General features: G+C 44.5%; 1 protein-coding gene across 4 annotated transcripts in view; it reads left to right on the forward strand.

The window, feature by feature from the left end:
• The window catches only part of LOC109908868 (complement C1q tumor necrosis factor-related protein 5-like), a 9,199-nt gene extending 122 nt beyond the window's left edge, over positions 1-9,077 (forward strand). Inside the window, exons 1-4 of one of the 4 annotated variants that reach the window (XM_031796133.1) lie at positions 1-233; positions 557-643; positions 5,882-6,123; positions 7,874-9,077. The exon at positions 1-233 is cut by the window's left edge and continues 122 nt beyond it. In XM_031796133.1, the coding sequence (XP_031651993.1) occupies positions 5,892-6,123; positions 7,874-8,409 (768 nt within the window). In that variant the 5' untranslated portion in view covers positions 1-233; positions 557-643; positions 5,882-5,891 and the 3' untranslated portion in view covers positions 8,410-9,077. Of the gene's footprint in view, positions 644-2,418; positions 3,689-5,881; positions 6,124-7,873 lie in introns of those variants that run through there. The other 3 variants (XM_031796136.1, XM_031796135.1, XM_031796132.1) reach the window with 3 other exon arrangements.
• Positions 9,078-21,629: the final 12,552 nt, after the last annotated feature.

Raw genomic sequence — 21,629 nt, forward strand, 5'->3', positions numbered from 1 at the left:
AAATATCTCAGCGTTAAAGCTAATAAAGAAGAATTCTCTGATCCTAAGGCCTTACTGCTTTTTGAGGACTTGAGGCTGTAACAGCAGTTAACAGTATTGCTCGAGTTTTCCAGGACTATGCCTCAGTGTTTCGTGGCTACATATCCCTGACCAGTGACCACAACAGTCTGATCTCTCCCACTGTTTTATGTTGGGGAAAGAAATTCCTCCAGTGTCGAATCTTAAAATCTGATGTAATCTGCCAACCTTTGTTATCCTCGCTGCACCTACTTTTCTCCCACTCACTCTCGTTCCTCATTTCTCAACCTCTCCCTCACTCTTGTTTGATCCTGATCTTTTTTATTGAAGACTTATTTTCCCCTTTATTATTTGCGCTGGCGAGACTTCAAATATTTCCCTCATACTCGAACTGTCTTTTCCTCTCTCTCTCTCTCTCTCTCTCTCTCTCTCTCCTCTCTCTCTCTCTCTCTCTCTCTCTCTCTCTCCCACCCTCCCTTTCTAATTTGCTTTTATTACCGTTTCCTTTCAAGTCAGAGTTCTCCTTTTTTTCCCCCAGAATCTTTGGCTAAAGCATAACTTTGACTGTTTTCACTTCAGCACAAGGCAAAGACTGCAGCTCCTGAGGACTTTTGGACGTTAACTGGTAAACTTTATTTTCACATAATTCCTGATTGAAAATAGTTTTATATATTCACTGTCTGCTGTGAGTAGGTGTGGTTCCACATTATCTACAATAAGGAAAAATATCTATTTTCCATTGATAATCTTTTGCTGCTACTCAAACAGTCAGTAAAGGAATGGAGGCATTTATGTTTCACAGGCAACTCATTTTGTTTTGCAAATGCATTGATGAATTCCTGTGTAATTGGAATATACAGTGGGGAGAACAAGTATTTGATACACTGACGATTTTGCAGGTTTTCCTACTTACAAAGAGGAAATTTATCATAGGTACACTTCAACTGTGAGAGACGGAATCTAAAACAAAAATCCAGAAAATCACATTGTATGATTTTTAAGTAATTAATTAGCATTTTATTGCATGACACAAGTTTTTGATCACCTACCAATCAGTAATAATTCCGTCTCTCATAGATCTGTTAGTTTTTCTTTAAGAAGCCCTCCTGTTCTCCACCCATTACCTGTATTAACTGCACCTGTTTGAACTCGTTAACTGTATAAAAGACACCTGTCCACAGACTCACTCAAATAGACTCCAACCTCTCCACAATGGCCAAGACCAGAGAGCTGTGTAAGGACATCAGGGATAAAATTGTAGACCTGCACAAGGCTGGGATGGGCAACAGGACAATAGACAAGCAGCTTGGTGAGAAGGCAACAACTGTTGGCGCAATTATTAGAAAATGGAAGAAGTTCAAGATGACGGTCAATCACCCTCGGTCTGGGGCTCCATGCAAGATCTCACCTCGTGGGGCATCAATGATCATCAGGAAGGTGAGGGATCAGCCCAGAACTACACGACAGGACAGAGCTGGGACCACAGTCTCAAAGAAAACCATTAGTAACACACTACGCCGTCATTAATTAAAATCCTGCAGTGCACGCAAAAGGTCCCCCTGCTCAAGCCAGCGCATGTCCAGGCCCGTCTGAAGTTTGCCAATGACCATCTGGATTGTCCAGAGGAGGAATGGGAGAAGGTCATGTGGTCTGATGAGACAAAAATAGAGCTCTTTGGTCTAAACTCCACTCGCCGTGTTTGGAGGAAGAAGAAGGACGAGTACAACCCCAAGAACACCATCCCAACCGTGAAGCATAGAGGTGGAAACATCATTCTTTGGGGATGCTTTTATGCAAAGGAGACAGGACGACTGCACTGTATTGAGGGGAGGATGGATGGGGCCATGTATCTTGAGATCTTGGCCAACAACCTACTTCCCTCAGTAAGAGCATTGAAGATGGGTCGTGGCTGGGTCTTCCAGCATGACAACGACCCGAAACACACAGCCAGGGCAACTAAGGAGTGGCTCCACAAGAAGCATCTCAAGGTCCTGGAGTGGCCTAGCCAGTCTCCAGACCTGAACCCAATAGAACATCTTTGGAGGGAGCTGAGAGTCCATATTGCCCAGCGACAGCCTCGAAACCTGAAGGATCTGGAGAAGGTCTGTATGGAGGAGTGGGCCAAAATCCCTGCTGCAGTGTGTGCAAGAACTACAGGAAATGTATTATCTATGTAATTGCAAACAAAGGTTTCAGTACCAAATATTAAGTTCTGCTTTTCTGATGTATCAAATACTTATGTCATGCAATAAAATGCAAATGAATGACTTAAAAATCATACAATGTGATTTTCTGGATTTTTGTTTTAGATTCCGTCTCTCACAGTTGAAGTGTACCTATGATAAAACATTACAGACCTCTACATGCTTTGTAAGTAGGAAAACCTGTAAAATCGGCAGTGTATCAAATACTTGTTCTCCCCACTGTACATGTTTTATTGAAGTAACATATAGTATCCTATTCAAATAGTATACATTTTTTCTAACCGGTCGTAGAGCTGCTGTTATCCTCATCAGAAACGTGCTATACTGTGATTCTTTGTGATACTGCCAACATCAGAAAGTTGCAACAATACATCCGGAGGTATTATTGTATTTTGCATATTGTATTCCCACAAAAAAAGGGACTTTGTGGTCAATATAGGGATACAGTGGTCTGCAGCTTCTCAGATTCCAGTGTTTATCCTGTCTGTCTGTTCTTCCTCAGAATGCTGACACGTCTTTTGGCTAGTTTCTCCACAGGCCAGACCTCTGTGCTCGGAACAGGTCTTTAAATGCTGTCATAAAGAATACAGCAGCTGTGGCTGAAATATACCACTGACTCACGACGGCTGCACTGAGCTGAAAATAACCTGGAAGACAGGATTTCATATTATCTGGCCTTAAAGTAATACTTGCTTGTAGTGAGCACACTACAGGCTGGAAGTCCTTACTCAGAGATAGTTTTATTAGATGTCTAAAACGGACGTTTGAATATGGGCATATTCTGTGGTAGTAATTTTACATTTTCAACGTGAGCATTCTTTTGTGTGATCAAGTTGCACAGTTCTCTGCTACATGGTTCACTCTTGCTATCAGGAAATGGATTGTGAAGTGCTCTGGAGACATGACCTGCCGTTCCCCGTGTCTGTTTTCTCAGGCCTTGTGAGACCCATCCTGTGATCCAGTTCCATGGTAGCCAACAGTGTCCGTCTGTAGACATGCTGTCAGTTGCTCACATCTGGCTCCTCTCTTTCCCAGCACTGCTAATAAAGGAGGGGGCGGAGACACTCTGTCCCTCACTTCAAAACCCTCAGGCTTACTCACACACAGACGACACAGACAGACACAGACACGATCCCGAACTCACACCAAAGGAAAGCAGGGATTAACAATGAGCTTTTGTTTTGAACAGTGTAAATAATGATTGCTTCCATTCTGGCACTGCTGCTCTCGCTAACATTTAATGTGAAACAGCTGTTTTAAAAAGAAGTCTACTGACGCCAACAGATATTTAACAGCATCACATTTCAGTAATTTAGCATACGCTCTCATCCAAACCAGTAGTGCGTGAATACATTTTCCTATTGTTTTTCCATACTGGTCCCCCGTGGGAATCGAACCCACAACCCTGGCGTTGCAAGCACCATGCTCTACCAACTACCAACTGAGCCACACGGGACTTATATAGGGTATGGTCATAATCTTATTGCCCTTATAGCCTTTTAAAAGTATGATGCCTGTCGGCCATGCAGTGCATTCGGAAGAAATTCAGACCCCTTCACTTTTTTCAACATTTTGTTCCGTTACAGCCTTTTTCTAAAATGAATTAAGTAAAAATAAATCCTCAATCTACACACAATACCCCGTAATGACAAAGTGAAACATATGTTTGAATTATTTGCTAATAATTAAAAAAATACCTTATTTACATAAGTATTTAGACCCTTTGCAATGAGACTTGAAATTGAGCAAGTGTTGTAAATTCAATTGATTGCACATGATTTGGAAAGGCACACACCGGTCTATATAAGGTCCCACAGTTGACAGTACAAGTCAGAGCAAAAACCAAGCCATGAAGTTGAAGGAATTGTCCGTAGAGCTCCGAGACAGCATTGTGTCGAGGGACAGATCTGGGGAAGGGTACCAAAAAATGACTGCTTCATTGAAGGTCCCCAAGAACACAGTGGCCTCCATCATTCTTAAATGGAAGAAGTTTGGAACCACCAAGACTTCCTAGAGCTAGCCGCCCGAGCGAGCAATCGATGAGCAATCAAGGGAAAAAGGCCTTGGTCAGGGAGGTGACCAAGAACCTGATGGTCACTCTGACAGAGTTCCAGAGTTCCTCTGTGGAGATGGGAGAACCTGCCAGAAGGACAACCATCTCTGTAGCACTCCACCAATCAGGCCTTTATGGAAGAGTGGCCAAACGGAAGCTATTCATTCAACTGCACGACAGCCCGCTTGGAGTGTGCCAAAAGGCATCTAAAGACTCTCAGACCATGAGAAACAAGATTGTCTGGTCTGATGAAATCAAGCTTGAACTCTTTGGCCTGAATGCCAAGCCTCACATCTGGAGGAAACCTGGCACCATCCCTACGGTGACGCATCATGCTGTGGGGATGTTCTTCAGTGGCAGGGACTGGGAGACTAGTCAGGATAGAAGAAAAGGTGAACAGAGGAAAGTATAGAGAGATACTTGATGAAAACATGCTCCAGAGCGCTCATGAGCTCAGACTGGGGTGAAGGTTCACTCTAAGCACACAATGACCCTAAGCACACAGCCAAAACAACGCAAGAGTGGTTCTGGACAAGTCTTTGAATGTCCTTGAGTGGCTCAGCCAGAGCTCTGACTTGAACCTGATCTCTGGAGAGACGTGAGAATAGCTGTGCAGCGATACTCCCCATCCAACCTGACAATGCTTGAGAGGATCTGCAGAGAAGAATGTAAGAAACTCCCCAAATACAGATGTGCCAAGCTTGTAGCGTCACACAAGAAGACTCGAGGCTGTAATCGCTGCCAAAGGTGCTTCAACAAAGTACTGAGTAAAGGGTCTGAATACCAATGCTAATGTGATATTTCAGTTTATTTTTAATAAAGTTGCCCAGATTTCTAAAAACCTGTTTTTGCATTATGGGGTATTGTGTGTAGACTGATACAAAAAAAACCCAGATTTAATCCATTTTAAAATGCGGATGGAATGTAACAAAATGTGGAAAGTCAAGGGGTCTGAATACTTTCCAAATGCACTGTAGGTACTGTGTATGCTCTTGTTAACTGTACCGGGGGCCTTTACTCTCAAAGGTTTGTGGCCGTGGTACGAGGCGTCTTGTGTTATTTTTAGATGGTTATTCCAGTTCCGTCACTCCCTCTCTCCAGTTGAATGATTTCCCCTGGTCATCTGACCCCTCCTCTTAGCTGTGTCCAGTTGAGTGAGAGTCCAAGACCTTTCCCTACACATGTGACCAATGGGTAGTCTGTATTCACACTACACAAGTCAGTGTAGTCAATAATGTATGTCAATAAGAAAAGCTGATTCAGTCTTTAATATATGACAGCCGTTACACTACATTACAGGTTATTTTTCTGCTATCATTTCATGTCATAATTTTTTGAAGGATATTTCCATTGATTTCAGCACATAGCATTTATGGGTTCAATAGTTTGTGTAATTAGGTTTCCTTGTGATTATGTAACCCTTGCACTGTTGTGCATCTCATAACATCTGCAGAACAAATCAATGAACACCATAGCTATTTATAATCTCACAGATGTAACACTGAGGATCCCCTGGAGAAGTCAGTTCTGGAGAATAGAATATCAAGCAGAAAATATATTTTTCATTCCTTCATGTTGACAGAGAATGTTTCCCTCCTCTACATAGTAGCATTGAAATGACATCACTCCAGCTGTGGCCCCTCCTCCTCCTCCTCCCTGTTCTACTGGTCAACTTCTCCAGCCAACTAGACGACAACAAGATCCCGCCCAGTCTGTGTACGGGACAACCAGGTATCCCAGGTACTCCTGGGGTGCACGGTAGTGCTGGCCAACCAGGAAGAGATGGGAGGGATGGGCGTGATTCTGTCCCTGGGGAGAAGGGAGAGAAGGGAGGCAGGGGAGAGACAGGTACAGTGCACCATACTTTCTACTACAGTGCCTTGCGAAAGTATTCGGCCCCCTTGAACTTTGCGACCTTTTGCCACATTTCAGGCTTCAAACATAAAGATATAAAACTGTATTTTTTTGTGAAGAATCAACAACAAGTGGGACACAATCATGAAGTGGAACGACATTTATTGGATATTTCGAACTTTTTTAACAAATCAAAAACTGAAAAATTGGGCGTGCAAAATTATTCAGCCCCCTTAAGTTAATACTTTGTAGCGCCACCTTTTGCTGCGATTACAGCTGTAAGTCGCTTGGGGTATGTCTCTATCAGTTTTGCACATCGAGAGACTGACATTTTTTCCCATTCCTCCTTGCAAAACAGCTCGAGCTCAGTGAGGTTGGATGGAGAGCATTTGTGAACAGCAGTTTTCAGTTCTTTCCACAGATTCTCGATTGGATTCAGGTCTGGACTTTGACTTGGCCATTCTAACACCTGGATATGTTTATTTTTGAACCATTCCATTGTAGATTTTGCTTTATGTTTTGGATCATTGTCTTGTTGGAAGACAAATCTCTGTCCCAGTCTCAGGTCTTTTGCAGACTCCATCAGGTTTTCTTCCAGAATGGTCCTGTATTTGGCTCCATCCATCTTCCCATCAATTTTAACCATCTTCCCTGTCCCTGCTGAAGAAAAGCAGGCCCAAACCATGATGCTGCCACCACCATGTTTGACAGTGGGGATGTTGTGTTCAGGGTGATGAGCTGTGTTGCTTTTACGCCAAACATAACGTTTTGCATTGTTGCCAAAAAGTTCAATTTTGGTTTCATCTGACCAGAGCACCTTCTTCCACATGTTTGGTGTGTCTCCCAGGTGGCTTGTGGCAAACTTTAAACAACACTTTTTATGGATATCTTTAAGAAATGGCTTTCTTCTTGCCACTCTTCCATAAAGGCCAGATTTGTGCAATATACGACTGATTGTTGTCCTATGGACAGAGTCTCCCACCTCAGCTGTAGATCTCTGCAGTTCATCCAGAGTGATCATGGGCCTCTTGGCTGCATCTCTGATCAGTCTTCTCCTTGTATGAGCTGAAAGTTTAGAGGGACGGCCAGGTCTTGGTAGATTTGCAGTGGTCTGAAACTCCTTCCATTTCAATATTATCGCTTGCACAGTGCTCCTTGGGATGTTTAAAGCTTGGGAAATGTTTTTGTATCCAAATCCGGCTTTAAACTTCTTCACAACAGTATCTCGGACCTGCCTGGTGTGTTCCTTGTTCTTCATGATGCTCTCTGCGCTTTTAACGGACCTCTGAGACTATCACAGTGCAGGTGCATTTATACGGAGACTTGATTACACACAGGTGGATTGTATTTATCATCATTAGTCATTTAGGTCAACATTGGATCATTCAGAGATCCTCACTGAACTTCTGGAGAGAGTTTGCTGCACTGAAAGTAAAGGGGCCGAATAATTTTGCACGCCCAATTTTTCAGTTTTTGATTTGTTAAAAAAGTTTAAAATATCCAATAAATGTCGTTCCACTTCATGATTGTGTCCCACTTGTTGTTGATTCTTCACAAAAAAATACAGTTTTATATCTTTATGTTTGAAGCCTGAAATGTGGCAAAAGGTCGCAAAGTTCAAGGGGGCCGAATACTTTTGCAAGGCACTGTATATAGATCCAGTCTTCCCCTGGTTCAATTGGTTCAATTGTTATTGTATGAACAGTAGTAACAGCATTGTGTTTTTACCCTCTTCTCCCTAAAGGCGAGTCAGGCTTTAGAGGCCTCACTGGAGATCAGGGGAACCCTGGAGATAAAGGAGACAGGGGGCAGTCGGGGGAGTGCGCCGTTGCTCCCAAATCAGCCTTCAGCGCCAAGTTGTCCGAGGGCCGCACCATGCCCGTGGCGGCGGAAGACGCTGTGCGCTTTGACAAGGTAACGCTAAACGAGCAGGGCGACTTCAACGCGGAAACAGGACGCTTCACCTGCAAAGTGCCCGGCGTCTACTACTTTGCGGTCCACGCCACCGTCTACCGGGCCAGCCTGCAGTTTGACCTGATGAAGAACGGTCTCACAATGGCGTCCTACTTCCAGTTCTATGGGAACTGGCCCAAGCCAGCATCTTTGTCCGGAGGCTCGCTGCTGCACCTCATCCCGGGCGACCAGGTGTGGGTGCAGATGGCATTGGGAGAGTACAGTGGTTTCTACTCCAGCTCTAAGACTGACAGCACTTTCACAGGCTTCCTGGTGTACTCGGACTGGAAAAACTCTGCTGTCTTCGCCAAGGGCGAAGTGGTATAGACATAGCGGGGACCAAGTCTGGTGTTGTGGCTGGGGGGGGATCCTCCCCCAGAAAATATTTGAAAACGTTAAACTAATTTACTGTCCTTCTACATGATTCATGGCCTCTCTAGAAGGTTATTAGAAAACTCTGGTTATTGCATAAACACATTAAGCAAGGTTACAGAAATAGCAGTAGGCTATGGCACATACCATACTGATGAGTTGTGATGATGAATCAGGTGAACTGTAGTGCTTTCAGTTGTGCTTCAGGTTAGCCATTTGACTGCTGCTGTGCAATGGTGAATCGTTTTTACAGACTTTCTGACGGTGGCCCTACATGTATATCATTGTTTTTTTGCCTTTACAAACAAGGATGGCCTATGGGGTTTAAATGAGACATGTTAGCTCCTGCAGTTGGCAGGAATTGTGAAAATAAGAAGGTTATATGTTCCGTTGTGGTAGAGGTGTGTAACGAGGATTCAATAAGGCATCAAACATGTTTGTGAGCTATTTAAGGCTTCCTACCGTGACATCACTGACTTGATGTCATGAAACTTAGCCAGTACTTTGTGCAAAAAAATGAATTGAAAATAATTCAAACTGAAGCCCTAAAATACTTTTCACAATCTTTTAATTTATGTCTGTGCAACCTTCACTTATGTCACAAATAAAAATGTTAACTTTCATGACTGGCTTTAATACCTAATACTCTGACCAGGTAGGTACATTTATGACAACACAAAAAAACAAGGACCAACAACTGAGATGACATCAGTTACTAGGTGCTCAACAAGGACAATATGCCTGGTTCCACGTTAGATATAGCTAGATTAATTATTTAATGACAAGCTGACAGCAATATTCTTTTCTCTTTCTAATATTTATTTTTTACTATCCAAGAAGACCCCCCAAAAGTGAAAAGAGTATCAAGCGTGGAGTATTTTCCACTGGGGCCCTTGTTGAATTCAGTCTCATGACATCACCAAACATGGGCTCCTCTCTTAAAGCAGAACTCACAGTAGGCAGAACTAGTGCCACAGCCACCCCACCAGCATTGTTTAAGGCGAGGAGATGTCGCGCAGAATGCTGGGGGGGGGGGGGGGGGAATGTGCTCTTCTATCGTGTGTGCAATGATGTCCGAGGGGGAAAAACAGTGTGCTTTTGATTTCAGTAACTTCTTTGTTGTTGTTATATTGTAAATGGAGGAGGCTGTTTCACCATTGGGGATCTAAACTTCAAAGTACATTGACAGACTCTTAGCTACAGACAGACAGTTGACCTTTGCACTGACAAAACTAGCGGAGTGCTTCTCTGACTGTTAAACATTCTCACTCTGAGACAAGGAACTCACATTCTCCCCTTCGCCTCAAACTCTTGAACAAAATGATTTTCCCAAAATACACTTTAATGGTTTTTGCCCTGAAGAGATTAGAGTTAATCAATCTTCCCCTCACTAGTCACATCCCTCTTTTCTATTCGTTCAGGCCCTGTAAATCTCTCCCCCTCTCTCCCTGACGGAAAGACTGCCAAACAGGGATGAAGGAGACAGTGATGTCATTCATTGACATAGCAAGCATGGGTGAGTGTCTAGAGGAGGGAAGTCAGAGAACATGATGAGCAAAGGAACAGACTTTGAAACTCTTTGCCTGAGTTTCCTCCCTGTCTTAAGAGCATTTCAAATACAAAGATACTGTATCACAACACATTCAGATCTTGTGTCTTAAACTTTATGAAGCTAAATCTAATGCCTGCCTGGGGTTAATGATAGAGAGTGGTAAGAGTAACGCATTACTAAAAGGGTGAGAAAAAAATATATATGGTGAGAAGGAGAGCCACTTTGTCCACAAGATGGCAGAGTTGTATCACCACAATACAACAGTGCCTCGTTCAAACCGATTTTTGCCCATTCCTTGGTCGCTGGAGGGAACATCTGTTACCAAGTGCCTCAAATATAAGAATTCACATGTAATTTGTGAGCCAATTTATCTTGGTAGAATATAATAACAGATAACAGCTGTACAAACAGTCTTTATGGGTTAAAGTGCCCTGCTGGTTATCACAACAGTAGCTAAACGTTTAAATGGATAAAACAGATATCAACTTATGGTCCACTTCCATTTCCCTCATCCGGCCCAGCTCCAGCCCATAAACTCTCCTCTCATTAAATGTTTATTCAACGTGTCCTCTCCTTGTTTCTGGTTCTACTTTTCATCCATCACAAAGTGAAGATTTCTACTGGAGTTTGGAGCAGTCCATGGCCCTACTGTGTCGGCATGGGCATTGAGAGAGCTTTTTCAATCGTTCCCATTGGCTCAGGAACTATGGAATGTGTGTACTGCATAACGGTAAGATAAACTGAAGCAGAGAGAGGCCTACACTCACACTTCCTTTTAGAGCTAGGCCCTGGGCCAAGTGCATACGCCTGTCTCCAGTGTGAATAAGATGACCTCTTAGGACAGGTCAGGTCCATTGGTGCTGCACTCAGAAACGGGAATGAGTAGGGAACTATTTCTATTTTCTCTCGGATATGTTTAGACCATAAAATTGTGTGCACCCCCTTTATGTTCTCTACCACTTAGTCTGTCACTGAACCCTGGACATTGTATGTCATCGCCAAATAGCACCATCCCGTTGATGCGAACTACGATTTGTTTGCCATTCTGACCGACAAAAATCCTGTTCTCAGATATGCCTTTGCTGACATCTATGCACATCCCTCTGTCAAGGAACAGTAGAATGTGTATGTTTCCTTTGGTGACGTTGTCTTCTTAGTGATTGTCACTGGAGTCAAATACCTAACCTCAAAGACTTGGCCCAACGTCAGCGGCACTGAACACTGGTCCAATGTGGCCTTACAATCCTCAAAACATATTTGATCACTCCACAGGATCTCTCGTAATGTGTTCATCTTTGATGATTTTTTTTTTTTTACAGAATTGACAGTATAGCACTTCTACTGGTATGTACTGTTAAAGGAGTAGTAGAACTGGTTTGGCAGGTCAAACTACATGGCCTCATCACTAAAGAACATAGACTTCACTGTCCCTCACATTAAGGTCATTAATGTTCGTGAAGACCGGCCTAAGACATGTTTGGACACACATGAAGACAGCTTGGCCAAAACGTTATTACATTTCTGCCTATGAGCTCTTAGAGTGTGCGGCTCTCTTTTTGTTTCTCACGTTTGGACACATTGTCATCGTATTTTGTTGTTGATACAGAGTTCACTGAGGCGGTAGAGCCAGGACTCTTAAGCCAGGACTATATGTATTCAGTCCTGATAGCCGGGGAAGAGTGAGGTTGGAACACCTGCTCAGTGCCCAGGAAGTTGACTGCTGTGGCTGAATAAAGGTCCGTCCCTGATAGATGAGGAACAATCCTCAGAACTGGAAATAATGAATCTCTAAAGAATGTGAAGTAGTTTATCAGTAATGTATTTTAGATCACAAACACAACTTTTGGTGTGGTTGCACTAGTCTAACAATCCGTCCTTGTGTGCAGGTACGTACTGTGGATATTTGAAAGCAGCTGTCAGTACTCACCAACCATGAACGAGGTTGATGTCTGGATAGAGTCAAAGGTAACTTCCCCTCGTCCCTCTTCCTTCTTCCCTTCTAGGGTCAACTTTCCATTTGAGTAGGCATGTTGGAGAACACAATGCATGTTTGGTTGCGATGTGGAGGTGTACATTATTGGTGTTATCTTCAACCACTTTGGACAGTAGTTGTAGCCCCTCACAGAAAGACAGAGGGAAGGTGTGTGATGTGTGAGTGTACAGTTAGGTCAGTGTTAATATCCAGAGTATGACAACTGCTCGCAGTCATACGATAGTGTCAAACGAGAAGAGAGATTTCCATCTTGACCAGGTTACATGTACCATATGAGATTGTGAGATTGTAGGTGTGGGTCCCACAAACAAACATCCAAATTGTCCAGAGTCTTAAGGGTCTTGATATACAGTATAGTGAACAAAAATAGAGTATAGTGAACAAAAATAGAAATGTAACATGTATTTTTCATGAGCTGAAATAAAAGATCCCACATTCGCACAAATGTATAATTTTGTTTTTACACACACACGTTTACATCCCTGTTTATGAGAATTTCTCCTTTTCCAAGATAAGCTTGACACGTGTGGCATATCAAGAAGCTAATTAAACAGACTGATCATTACACAGGTGCACCTTGTGCTGAGGACCACTCTAAAAGGCCACTCTAAAATGTGCAGTTTTGTCACACAACACAATGCCACAGATGTCTCAAGTTGAGGGAGCCTGCAATTTGCATGCTGACTGCAGGAATGTCCACCAGAGCTGTTGCCAGAGAATTTAATGAATTGAACAGACCACATGTAACCAAGCCAGCTGATAAAACTGTGTGTTTCTACAACCAAAGAATTTCTGCAAAAACTGTCAGATGCTCATCGTCCTCACCAGGGTCTTGATTTAACTGCAGTTCGGCTTTGTAACCAAATTTATTGGGCAAATGCTCAGATTGCCACGCTCTTCACTGAATAATCCCAGTTTCAACTGTGCCAACTCTTTGTTAAGGGTTTCAGTGACTTCAATAGTTGTTGATGCTGACTCGTAAACTCAGCAAAAAAAGAAACATCCCTTTTTCAGGTCCATTTCTTTCAAAGATCATTTGTTAAACTCCAAATAACACAGATCTTCATTGTAAAGGGTTTAAACACTGTTTCCCATGCTGGTTCAATGAACCATAAACAATTAATGAACATGCACCTGTGGAACGGTCGTTAAGACACTAACAGCTTACAGACGGTAGGCAATTAAGGTCACAGTTATGAAAACTTAGGACACTATAAAGAGGCCTTTCTACTGACTCTGAAAAACACCAAAGGAAAGATGCCCAGGGTCCCTGCTAATCTGCGTGAACGTGCCTTAGGCATGCTGCAAGAAGGCATGAGGACTGCAGATGTGCCCAGGGCAATAAATTGCCTAAGACAGTGCTTCAGGGAGACAGGATGGACAGCTGATCATCCTCGCAGTGGCAGACCACGTGTACCAACACCTGCACAGGATCTGTACATCCAAACATCACACCTGCGGGACAGGTACAGGATGGCAACAACTGCCCGAGTTACACCAGGAACGCACAATCCCTCCATCAGTGCTCAGACTGTCCTCAATAGGCTGAGAGAGGCTGGACTGAGGGCTTGTAGGCCTCAGACAGGGCTTGTAGGTCCTTTCCAGACATCACCGGCAACAACGTCGCCTATGTGCACAAACACACTCTGGACCAGACAGGACTGGCAAAAAGTGCTCTTCACTGAAGAGTCTCGGTTTTGTCTCACCAGGTGTGATGGTTGGATTTCTGTTTATCATTGAAGGAATGAGCGTTACACCGAGGCCTGGAGCGGGATCAATTTGGAGGTGGAAGGGTCCGTCATGGTCTGGGGCGGTGTGTCACAGCATCATCGGACTGAGCTTGTTGTCATTGCAGGCAATCGCAACGCTGTGCATTACAGGGAAGACATCGTCTTCCCTCATGTGGTACCCTTCCTGCAGGCTCATCCTGACATGACCCTCCAGCATGACAATGCAACCAGCCATACAGCTCGTTCTGTTGCGTGATTTCCTGCAAGACAGGAATGTCAGTGTTCTGCCATGGCCATCGGAGAGCCCGGATCTCAATCCCATTGAGCATGTCTGGGACCTGTTGGACCTGTTGGATTGGAGGGTGAGGGCTAGGGGCATTCCCCCCAGAAATGTCCGGGAACTTGTAGGTGATTGGTGGAAGAGTGGGGTAACATCTCATAGCAAGAACTGGCAAATCTGGTGCAGTCCATGAGGAGGAGATGCACTGCAGTACATTGAGGATGAGTGGGACAACATTCCACAGGCCACAATTAACAGCCTGATCAACTCTATGCGAAGGCGATGTGTGGCGCTGCATGAGGCAAATGGTGGTCACAGCAGATAGTGACTGGTTTTCTGATCCACACGCCTACCTTAAAAAAAAAAGAGCTATCTTTGACCAACAGATGCATATCTATATTCCCAGTCAAGTGACATCCATAGATTAAGGCTTAGTGAATGTATTTCTGAGTGATTGAGTGATTTCCTTGTATGAACTGTAACTTTGAAATTGTTGCATGTTGCGTTTATATTTTTGTTCAGTGTAGTTTCGGAATTCCAACTGGAACCGGATAAGGCTTGTATTATTATGTGGCTTGCTTCTAAAACATCTATCAGTATATTGCTTCAGAGTTGTCTGTGAGGAGTGATGTTCCGCCATAGAATCTACTTGCATGCCTTTTTCTACTGCTCAGAGACCTGCAACAACGAGAGCTTCACATCAACACGGTAAGAGTGCTCTGGAGAGCAGACAATACTGTATGTACAGTGAACTACCAAAATAAAGGAAACACCAACACAGAGTGTCTTAATAGGGCGTTGGGCCGCCACGAGCCGCTTCAATGTGCCTTGGCATAGATTCTACACGTGTCTGGAACTCTATTGGAGGGATGCGACACCATTCTTCGACAAGAAGTTCCATAATTTGGTGTTCTGTTGATGGTGGTGGAAATACTGTCTCAGGCACCGCTCCGGAATCTCCTACTAAGTGTTCAATAGGGTTGGGGTCTGACGACCGGGGCATATGGTTTACATCCTCTTCATGCTCATCAAACCATTCAGTGACCACTCGTGCCTTGTGAATGGGGGCATTGTCATCCTGGAGGAGACCACTCTCATCAGGATATAAATTATTCACAATACAGTGTAGGTTGAAGGTGATCACTCAGAATGGCTGTGTGTATTTATTGGTGTTTCCCTTGCCCTCTGCTTGAGTGGACCTATTCCATGCCAGGAAAATGTGTTTGCTGATATACAAGAGCTTGATTAGACTTATGCTTCTTACCTCGGGCCCCTCAAGCCCCAAGGAACAGGAGACCCAGATCCTATCTCAAATCAAATCAAATCAAAATTTATTTGTCACATACACATGGTTAGCAGATGTTAATGCGAGTGTAGCGAAATGCTTGTGCTTCTAGTTCCGACAATGCAGTAATAACCAACAAATAATCTAACTAACAATTCCAAAACTACTGTCTTATACACAGTGTAAGGGGATAAAGAATATGTACATAAGGATATATGAATGAGTGATGGTACAGAGTAGCATAGGCAAGATACAGTAGATGGTATCGAGTACAGTATATACATATGAGATGAGTATGTAAACAAAGTGGCATAGTTAAAGTCGCTAGTGATACATGTATTACATAAGGATGCAGTCGATGATATAGAGTACAGTATATACGTATGCATATGAGATGAATAATGTAGGGTAAGTAACATTATATAAGGTAGCATTGTTTAAAGTGGCTAGTGATATATTTACATCATTTCCCATCAATTCCCATTATTAAAGTGGCTGGAGTTGAGTCAGTGTCAGTGTGTTGGCAGCAGCCACTCAATGTTAGTGGTGGCTGTTTAACAGTCTGATGGCCTTGAGATAGAAGCTGTTTTTCAGTCTCTCGGTCCCAGCTTTGATGCACCTGTACTGACCTCGCCTTCTGGATGATAGCGGGGTGAACAGGCAGTGGCTCGGGTGGTTGATGTCCTTGATGATCTTTATGGCCTTCCTGTAACATCGGGTGGTGTAGGTGTCCTGGAGGGCAGGTAGTTTGCCTCCGGTGATGCGTTGTGCAGACCTCACTACCCTCTGGAGAGCCTTACGGTTGTGGGCGGAGCAGTTGCCATACCAGGCGGTGATACAGCCCGACAGGATGCTCTCGATTGTGCATCTGTAGAAGTTTGTGAGTGCTTTTGGTGACAAGCCGAATTTCTTCAGCCTGCTGAGGTTGAAGAGGCGCTGCTGCGCCTTCTTCACGATGCTGTCTCTGTGAGTGGACCAATTCAGTTTGTCTGTGATGTGTATGCCGAGGAACTTAAAACTTGCTACCCTCTCCACTACTGTTCCATCGATGTGGATAGGGGGGTGTTCCCTCTGCTGTTTCCTGAAGTCCACAATCATCTCCTTAGTTTTGTTGACGTTGAGTGTGAGGCTATTTTCCTGACACCACAGTCCGAGGGCCCTCACCTCCTCCCTGTAGGCCGTCTCGTCGTTGTTGGTAATCAAGCCTACCACTGTTGTGTCGTCCGCAAACTCGATGATTGAGTTGGAGGCGTGCGTGGCCACGCAGTCGTGGGTGAACAGGGAGTACAGGAGAGGGCTCAGAACGCACCCTTGTGGGGCCCCAGTGTTGAGGATCAGCGGGGTGGAGATGTTGTTGCCTACCCTCACCACCTGGGGGCGGCCCGTCAGGAAGTCCAGTACCCAGTTGCACAGGGCGGGGTCGAGACCCAGGGTCTCGAGCTTGATGACGAGCTTGGAGGGTACTATGGTGTTGAATGCCGAGCTGTAGTCGATGAACAGCATTCTCACATAGGTATTCCTCTTGTCCAGATGGGTTAGGGCAGTGTGCAGTGTGGTTGAGATTGCATCGTCTGTGGACCTATTTGGGCGGTAAGCAAATTGGAGTGGGTCTAGGGTGTCAGGTAGGGTGGAGGTGATATGGTCCTTGACTAGTCTCTCAAAGCACTTCATGATGACGGAAGTGAGTGCTACGTAGTCATTTAGCTCAGTTACCTTAGCTTTCTTGGGAACAGGAACAATGGTGGCCCTCTTGAAGCATGTGGGAACAGCAGACTGGTATAGGGATTGATTGAATATGTCCGTAAACACACCGGCCAGCTGGTCTGCGCATGCTCTGAGGGCGCGGCTGGGGATGCCGTCTGGGCCTGCAGCCTTGCGAGGGTTAATACGTTTAAATGTCTTACTCACCTCGGCTGCAGTGAAGGAGAGTCCGCATGTTTTCGTTGCAGGCCGTGTCAGTGGCACTGTATTGTCCTCAAAGCGGGCAAAAAAGTTATTTAGTCTGCCTGGGAGCAAGACATCCTGGTCCGTGACTGGGCTGGATTTCTTCTTGTAGTCCGTGATTGACTGTAGACCCTGCCACATGCCTCGTGTCTGAGCCGTTGAATTGAGATTCTACTTTGTCTTTGTACTGACGCTTAGCTTGTTTGATAGCCTTGCGGAGGGAATAGCTGCACTGTTTGTATTCGGTCATGTTACCAGTCACCTTGCCCTGATTAAAAGCAGTAGTTCGCGCTTTCAGTTTCACGCGAATGCTGCCATCAATCCACGGTTTCTGGTTAGGGAATGTTTTAATCGTTGCTATGGGAACGACATCTTCAACGCACGTTCTAATGAACTCGCACACCGAATCAGCGTATTCGTCAATATTGTTATCTGACGCAATACGAAACATATCCCAGTCCACGTGATGGAAGCAGTCTTGGAGTGTGGAGTCAGCTTGGTCAGACCAGCGTTGGACAGACCTCAGCGTGGGAGCCTCTTGTTTTAGTTTCTGTCTATAGGCAGGGATCAACAAAATGGAGTCGTGGTCAGCTTTTCCGAAAGGAGGGCGGGGCAGGGCCTTATATGCGTCGCGGAAGTTAGAGTAACAATGATCCAAGGTTTTTCCACCCCTGGTTGCGCAATCGATATGCTGATAAAATTTAGGGAGTCTTGTTTTCAGATTAGCCTTGTTAAAATCCCCAGCTACAATGAATGCAGCCTCCGGATAAATGGATTCCAGTTTGCAAAGAGTCAAATAAAGTTTGTTCAGAGCCATCGGATGTGTCTGCTTGGGGGGGGGGATATATACGGCTGTGATTATAATCGAAGAGAATTCTCTTGGTAGATAATGTGGTCTACATTTGATTGTGAGGAATTCTAAATCAGGTGAACAGAAGGATTTGAGTTCCTGTATGTTTCTTTCATCACACCATGTCTCGTTAGCCATAAGGCATACGCCCCCGCCCCTCTTCTTACCAGAAAGATGTTTGTTTATGTCGGCGCGATGCGTGGAGAAACCCGCTGGCTGCACCGCCTCCGATAGCGTCTCTCCAGTGAGCCATATTTCCGTGAAGCAAAGAACGTTACAGTCTCTGATGTCCCTCTGGAATGCTACGCTTGCTCGGATTTCATCAACCTTGTTGTCAAGAGACTGGACATTGGCGAGAAGAATGCTAGGGAGTGGTGCACGATGTGCCCGTCTCCGGAGTCTGACCAGAAGACCGCCTCGTTTCCCTCTTTTTCGGAGTCGTTTTTTTGGGTCGCTGCATGGGATGCATTCCGTTGTCCTGTTTGAGAGGCAGAACACAGGATCCGCGTCGCGAAAAACATATTCTTGGTCGTACTGATGGTGAGTTGACGCTGATCTTATATTCAGTAGTTCTTCTCGACTGTATGTAATGAAACCTAGGATGACCTGGGGTACTAATGTAAGAAATAACAAGTAAAAAAGTAAGTAAAAAAACTAAAAACTGCATAGTTTCCTCGGAACGCGAAGCAAGGCGGCCATCTCTGTCGGCGCCGGAAGTTGCAAAGTCATGGTATAGTATTAAGAAATACCCAACTCTGAATTTCTTAGCATCTAAACAGAAAAATAATATTACAGAAAATAGCTTTGTAATCGTATTTGAGAAGGCCTATACCGTATATCATGCAAAGGCACTAAAACTGCCATGTAGGCCTAATCTAGTTGAGAGAAAATATGCTCTCCTCTACATACAACGACATAAACATTGAATGGAGACTGATGAGAGATAATGCTTAATGTGTTATTGGATGGGATTCCTAGGGGTGTTCACTTCACTCATCGCCAGGGGTATAAGGAACGGGAACAACCCCAAGACGAACCTCGGGGTACACTTCAAAGTAACTTGCTGGTTCCATAATCAAAACACTTATCCAAGATGGGGTCACTCGTGATCGTTAAGAAATGGATCCAACGGAATCTCCGGTGTCTCTCCACTGCGGCCATTTGCGTTGACTGCAGTTTATATAGGTCAGATGTCATAATGCGGATCATGTCATCAAACTGTACGCTAATAGTGGATGACGCAATGGAAACAGTCAGAAAACTATACCGGGATAGCACTGTTTTCCTTTGTTATTGTCTCAAGTAGATCCTGCTCACGCACAGACGTCAGTTTAACGTCTAGTTTTGATTAATATTTGGTTGACTTGTCAACTAACATGAAAAAATGAACAGTTTTCCATGTTGATTCAATGTCTTCGCATAGAGTTTTTGGTTGAAATTGATGTGGAAATAACATTGATTCAACCAGTTTTCCCCAGTGGGGCTGGTCAGATTGACCAAAGCTTTTGGATTCTATTGAAATTATCAAGGTCCCTCAAACGTTTTCCATAGGGTTTAATGGTGAAATGTTGAATTACACCAGTATCCTATGCATTGTTTGGTCAGCTGCAATAGAATTGTCAGGAGTAGAGTCGGATCACACATTCGAATACTGTTGACACAACAAAGGCCACTCCACATGTCAAGCCAATGCTAGTTAAGTGTTATCCTACTTGAACCATTATGAGACTACTTGCGCTCTGTGGCATTGTGAACTTGTTGTCCCTTAACTACCCAGTTGTTTCCCCCACATGCAAGCTAGCCCCTAAATCAGGCATTATTACTAGGTGTGTCAGAGGAAAGCCCAAAAGATTGTCAAAGATGCCAGTCACCCAAGTCATAGACTGTTCTCTCTGCTACTGCATGGCAAGCGGTACCGGAGTGCCAAGTCTGGGACCAAAAGGCTCCTTAACCACTTCTACCCCCAAGCCATACGACTGCGGAATAATTAATCAAATGGCCACCCGGACTATTTACATTGACCCCCCCACCATTTGTTTTTACACTGTTGCTAACTTGCCTACATGTACAAATTACCTCAACTAACCTGTACCCCCACACATTGTTTGATAAATAAAGTTTGAATTGATTCTACATAGGAGCCCTTACAACATTGTGCTCTGTGAAAATGAAACATGTAATGCAAATAGGTAGGGGAGTGGATCAGAAAACCAGTCTGGTGTGACCACCATTTGCCTCATGCAGCATGACACATCTCCTTCGAATAGAGTTGATCAGGCTGTTAATTATGGCCTGTGGAATGTTGCCACACTCCTCTTCAATGGCTGTTACGAAGTTGCTGGATTTTGGTGGGAACTGGAACACGCTGTCGTACACATCGATCCAGAGCATCCAAAACAGGCTCAATGGCTGACACATCTGGTGAGGTTGCAGGCCATGGAAAAACTGTGACAATTTCAGCTTCCAGGAATTGTGTACAGATCCTTGCGACATGGAGAAGTGCATTATCATGCTGAAACACGAGGTGATGGCGGAGGATGAATGGCACGACAATGAGCATCAGGATCTCGTCATGGTATCTCTGTGCATTCAAATTGCCGTCAATAAAATGCAGTTGTATTCATTGTCCGTAGCTTATGCCTGCCCATACCATAAACCCCAACGCCACCATGGGACACTCTGTTCACAGCGTTCAGCAAATCCCTCGCCCACACAACGCCATACACACGGTCTGCCATCTGCCCGGTGCAGTTAAACCGGAATTCATTAATGAAGAGCACACTTGTTCAGCGTGCCAGTGGCCATCGAAGGTTAGCTTTTGCCAACTGAAGTCGGTTACGACGCCCAACTGCAATCAGGTCTAGAGCCTGGTGAGGACGACGAGCATATGCAGATGAGCTTCCCTGAGAAGGTTTCTGAAAGCTTGTGCAGAAATTATTCCATTGTGCAAACCCACAGTTTCATCAGCTGTTGGGATGGCTGGTCTCAGACAATCCCTCAGGGGAAGAAGTTGGATGTGGAGGACATGGGCTGCGGCGCCAGCTGGAAGTACTGCCAAATTCGCTAAAATGTTGGAGGCGGCTTATGGTAGAGAAATGAACATTCAATTCTCTGGCAACAGCTCTGGCGGACATTCCTGCAGTCAGCATGCCAATAACACACTCCCTCAAAACTTGAAACATCTGTGGCATTGTGTTGTGTGACAAAACTGCACATTTTAGATTGTTTATATGCTTTTGTATATATAGTGTGGAGTCCCTATTTAGAAGGGACTTTGGGAATTAAGTCCGTGATGTCATAAACCACAAAACTCTAGTGAAGGGAGGAAGTGTTTCCACTTCCTAGAGGAAGTGGTTCACAATGTCCAGCAGAGCCCCCTTTCCTGACCCCCCTCCTAAACCTATCACCCCCAGCTGCTGTTCTTCAGTTTCCCTCTCCTCACAGATGGGGAAGTCTAGGGAAGGGGATGGTTACTTTCTCCCATTCAGAGATATTATCACCAGGGTTAGCAAAATGGCTAAATTTATACTGCCTTCAGAAA

This window comes from Oncorhynchus kisutch, linkage group LG18 (assembly GCF_002021735.2).
Source record: "Oncorhynchus kisutch isolate 150728-3 linkage group LG18, Okis_V2, whole genome shotgun sequence".
NCBI lineage: Eukaryota > Metazoa > Chordata > Actinopteri > Salmoniformes > Salmonidae > Oncorhynchus > Oncorhynchus kisutch.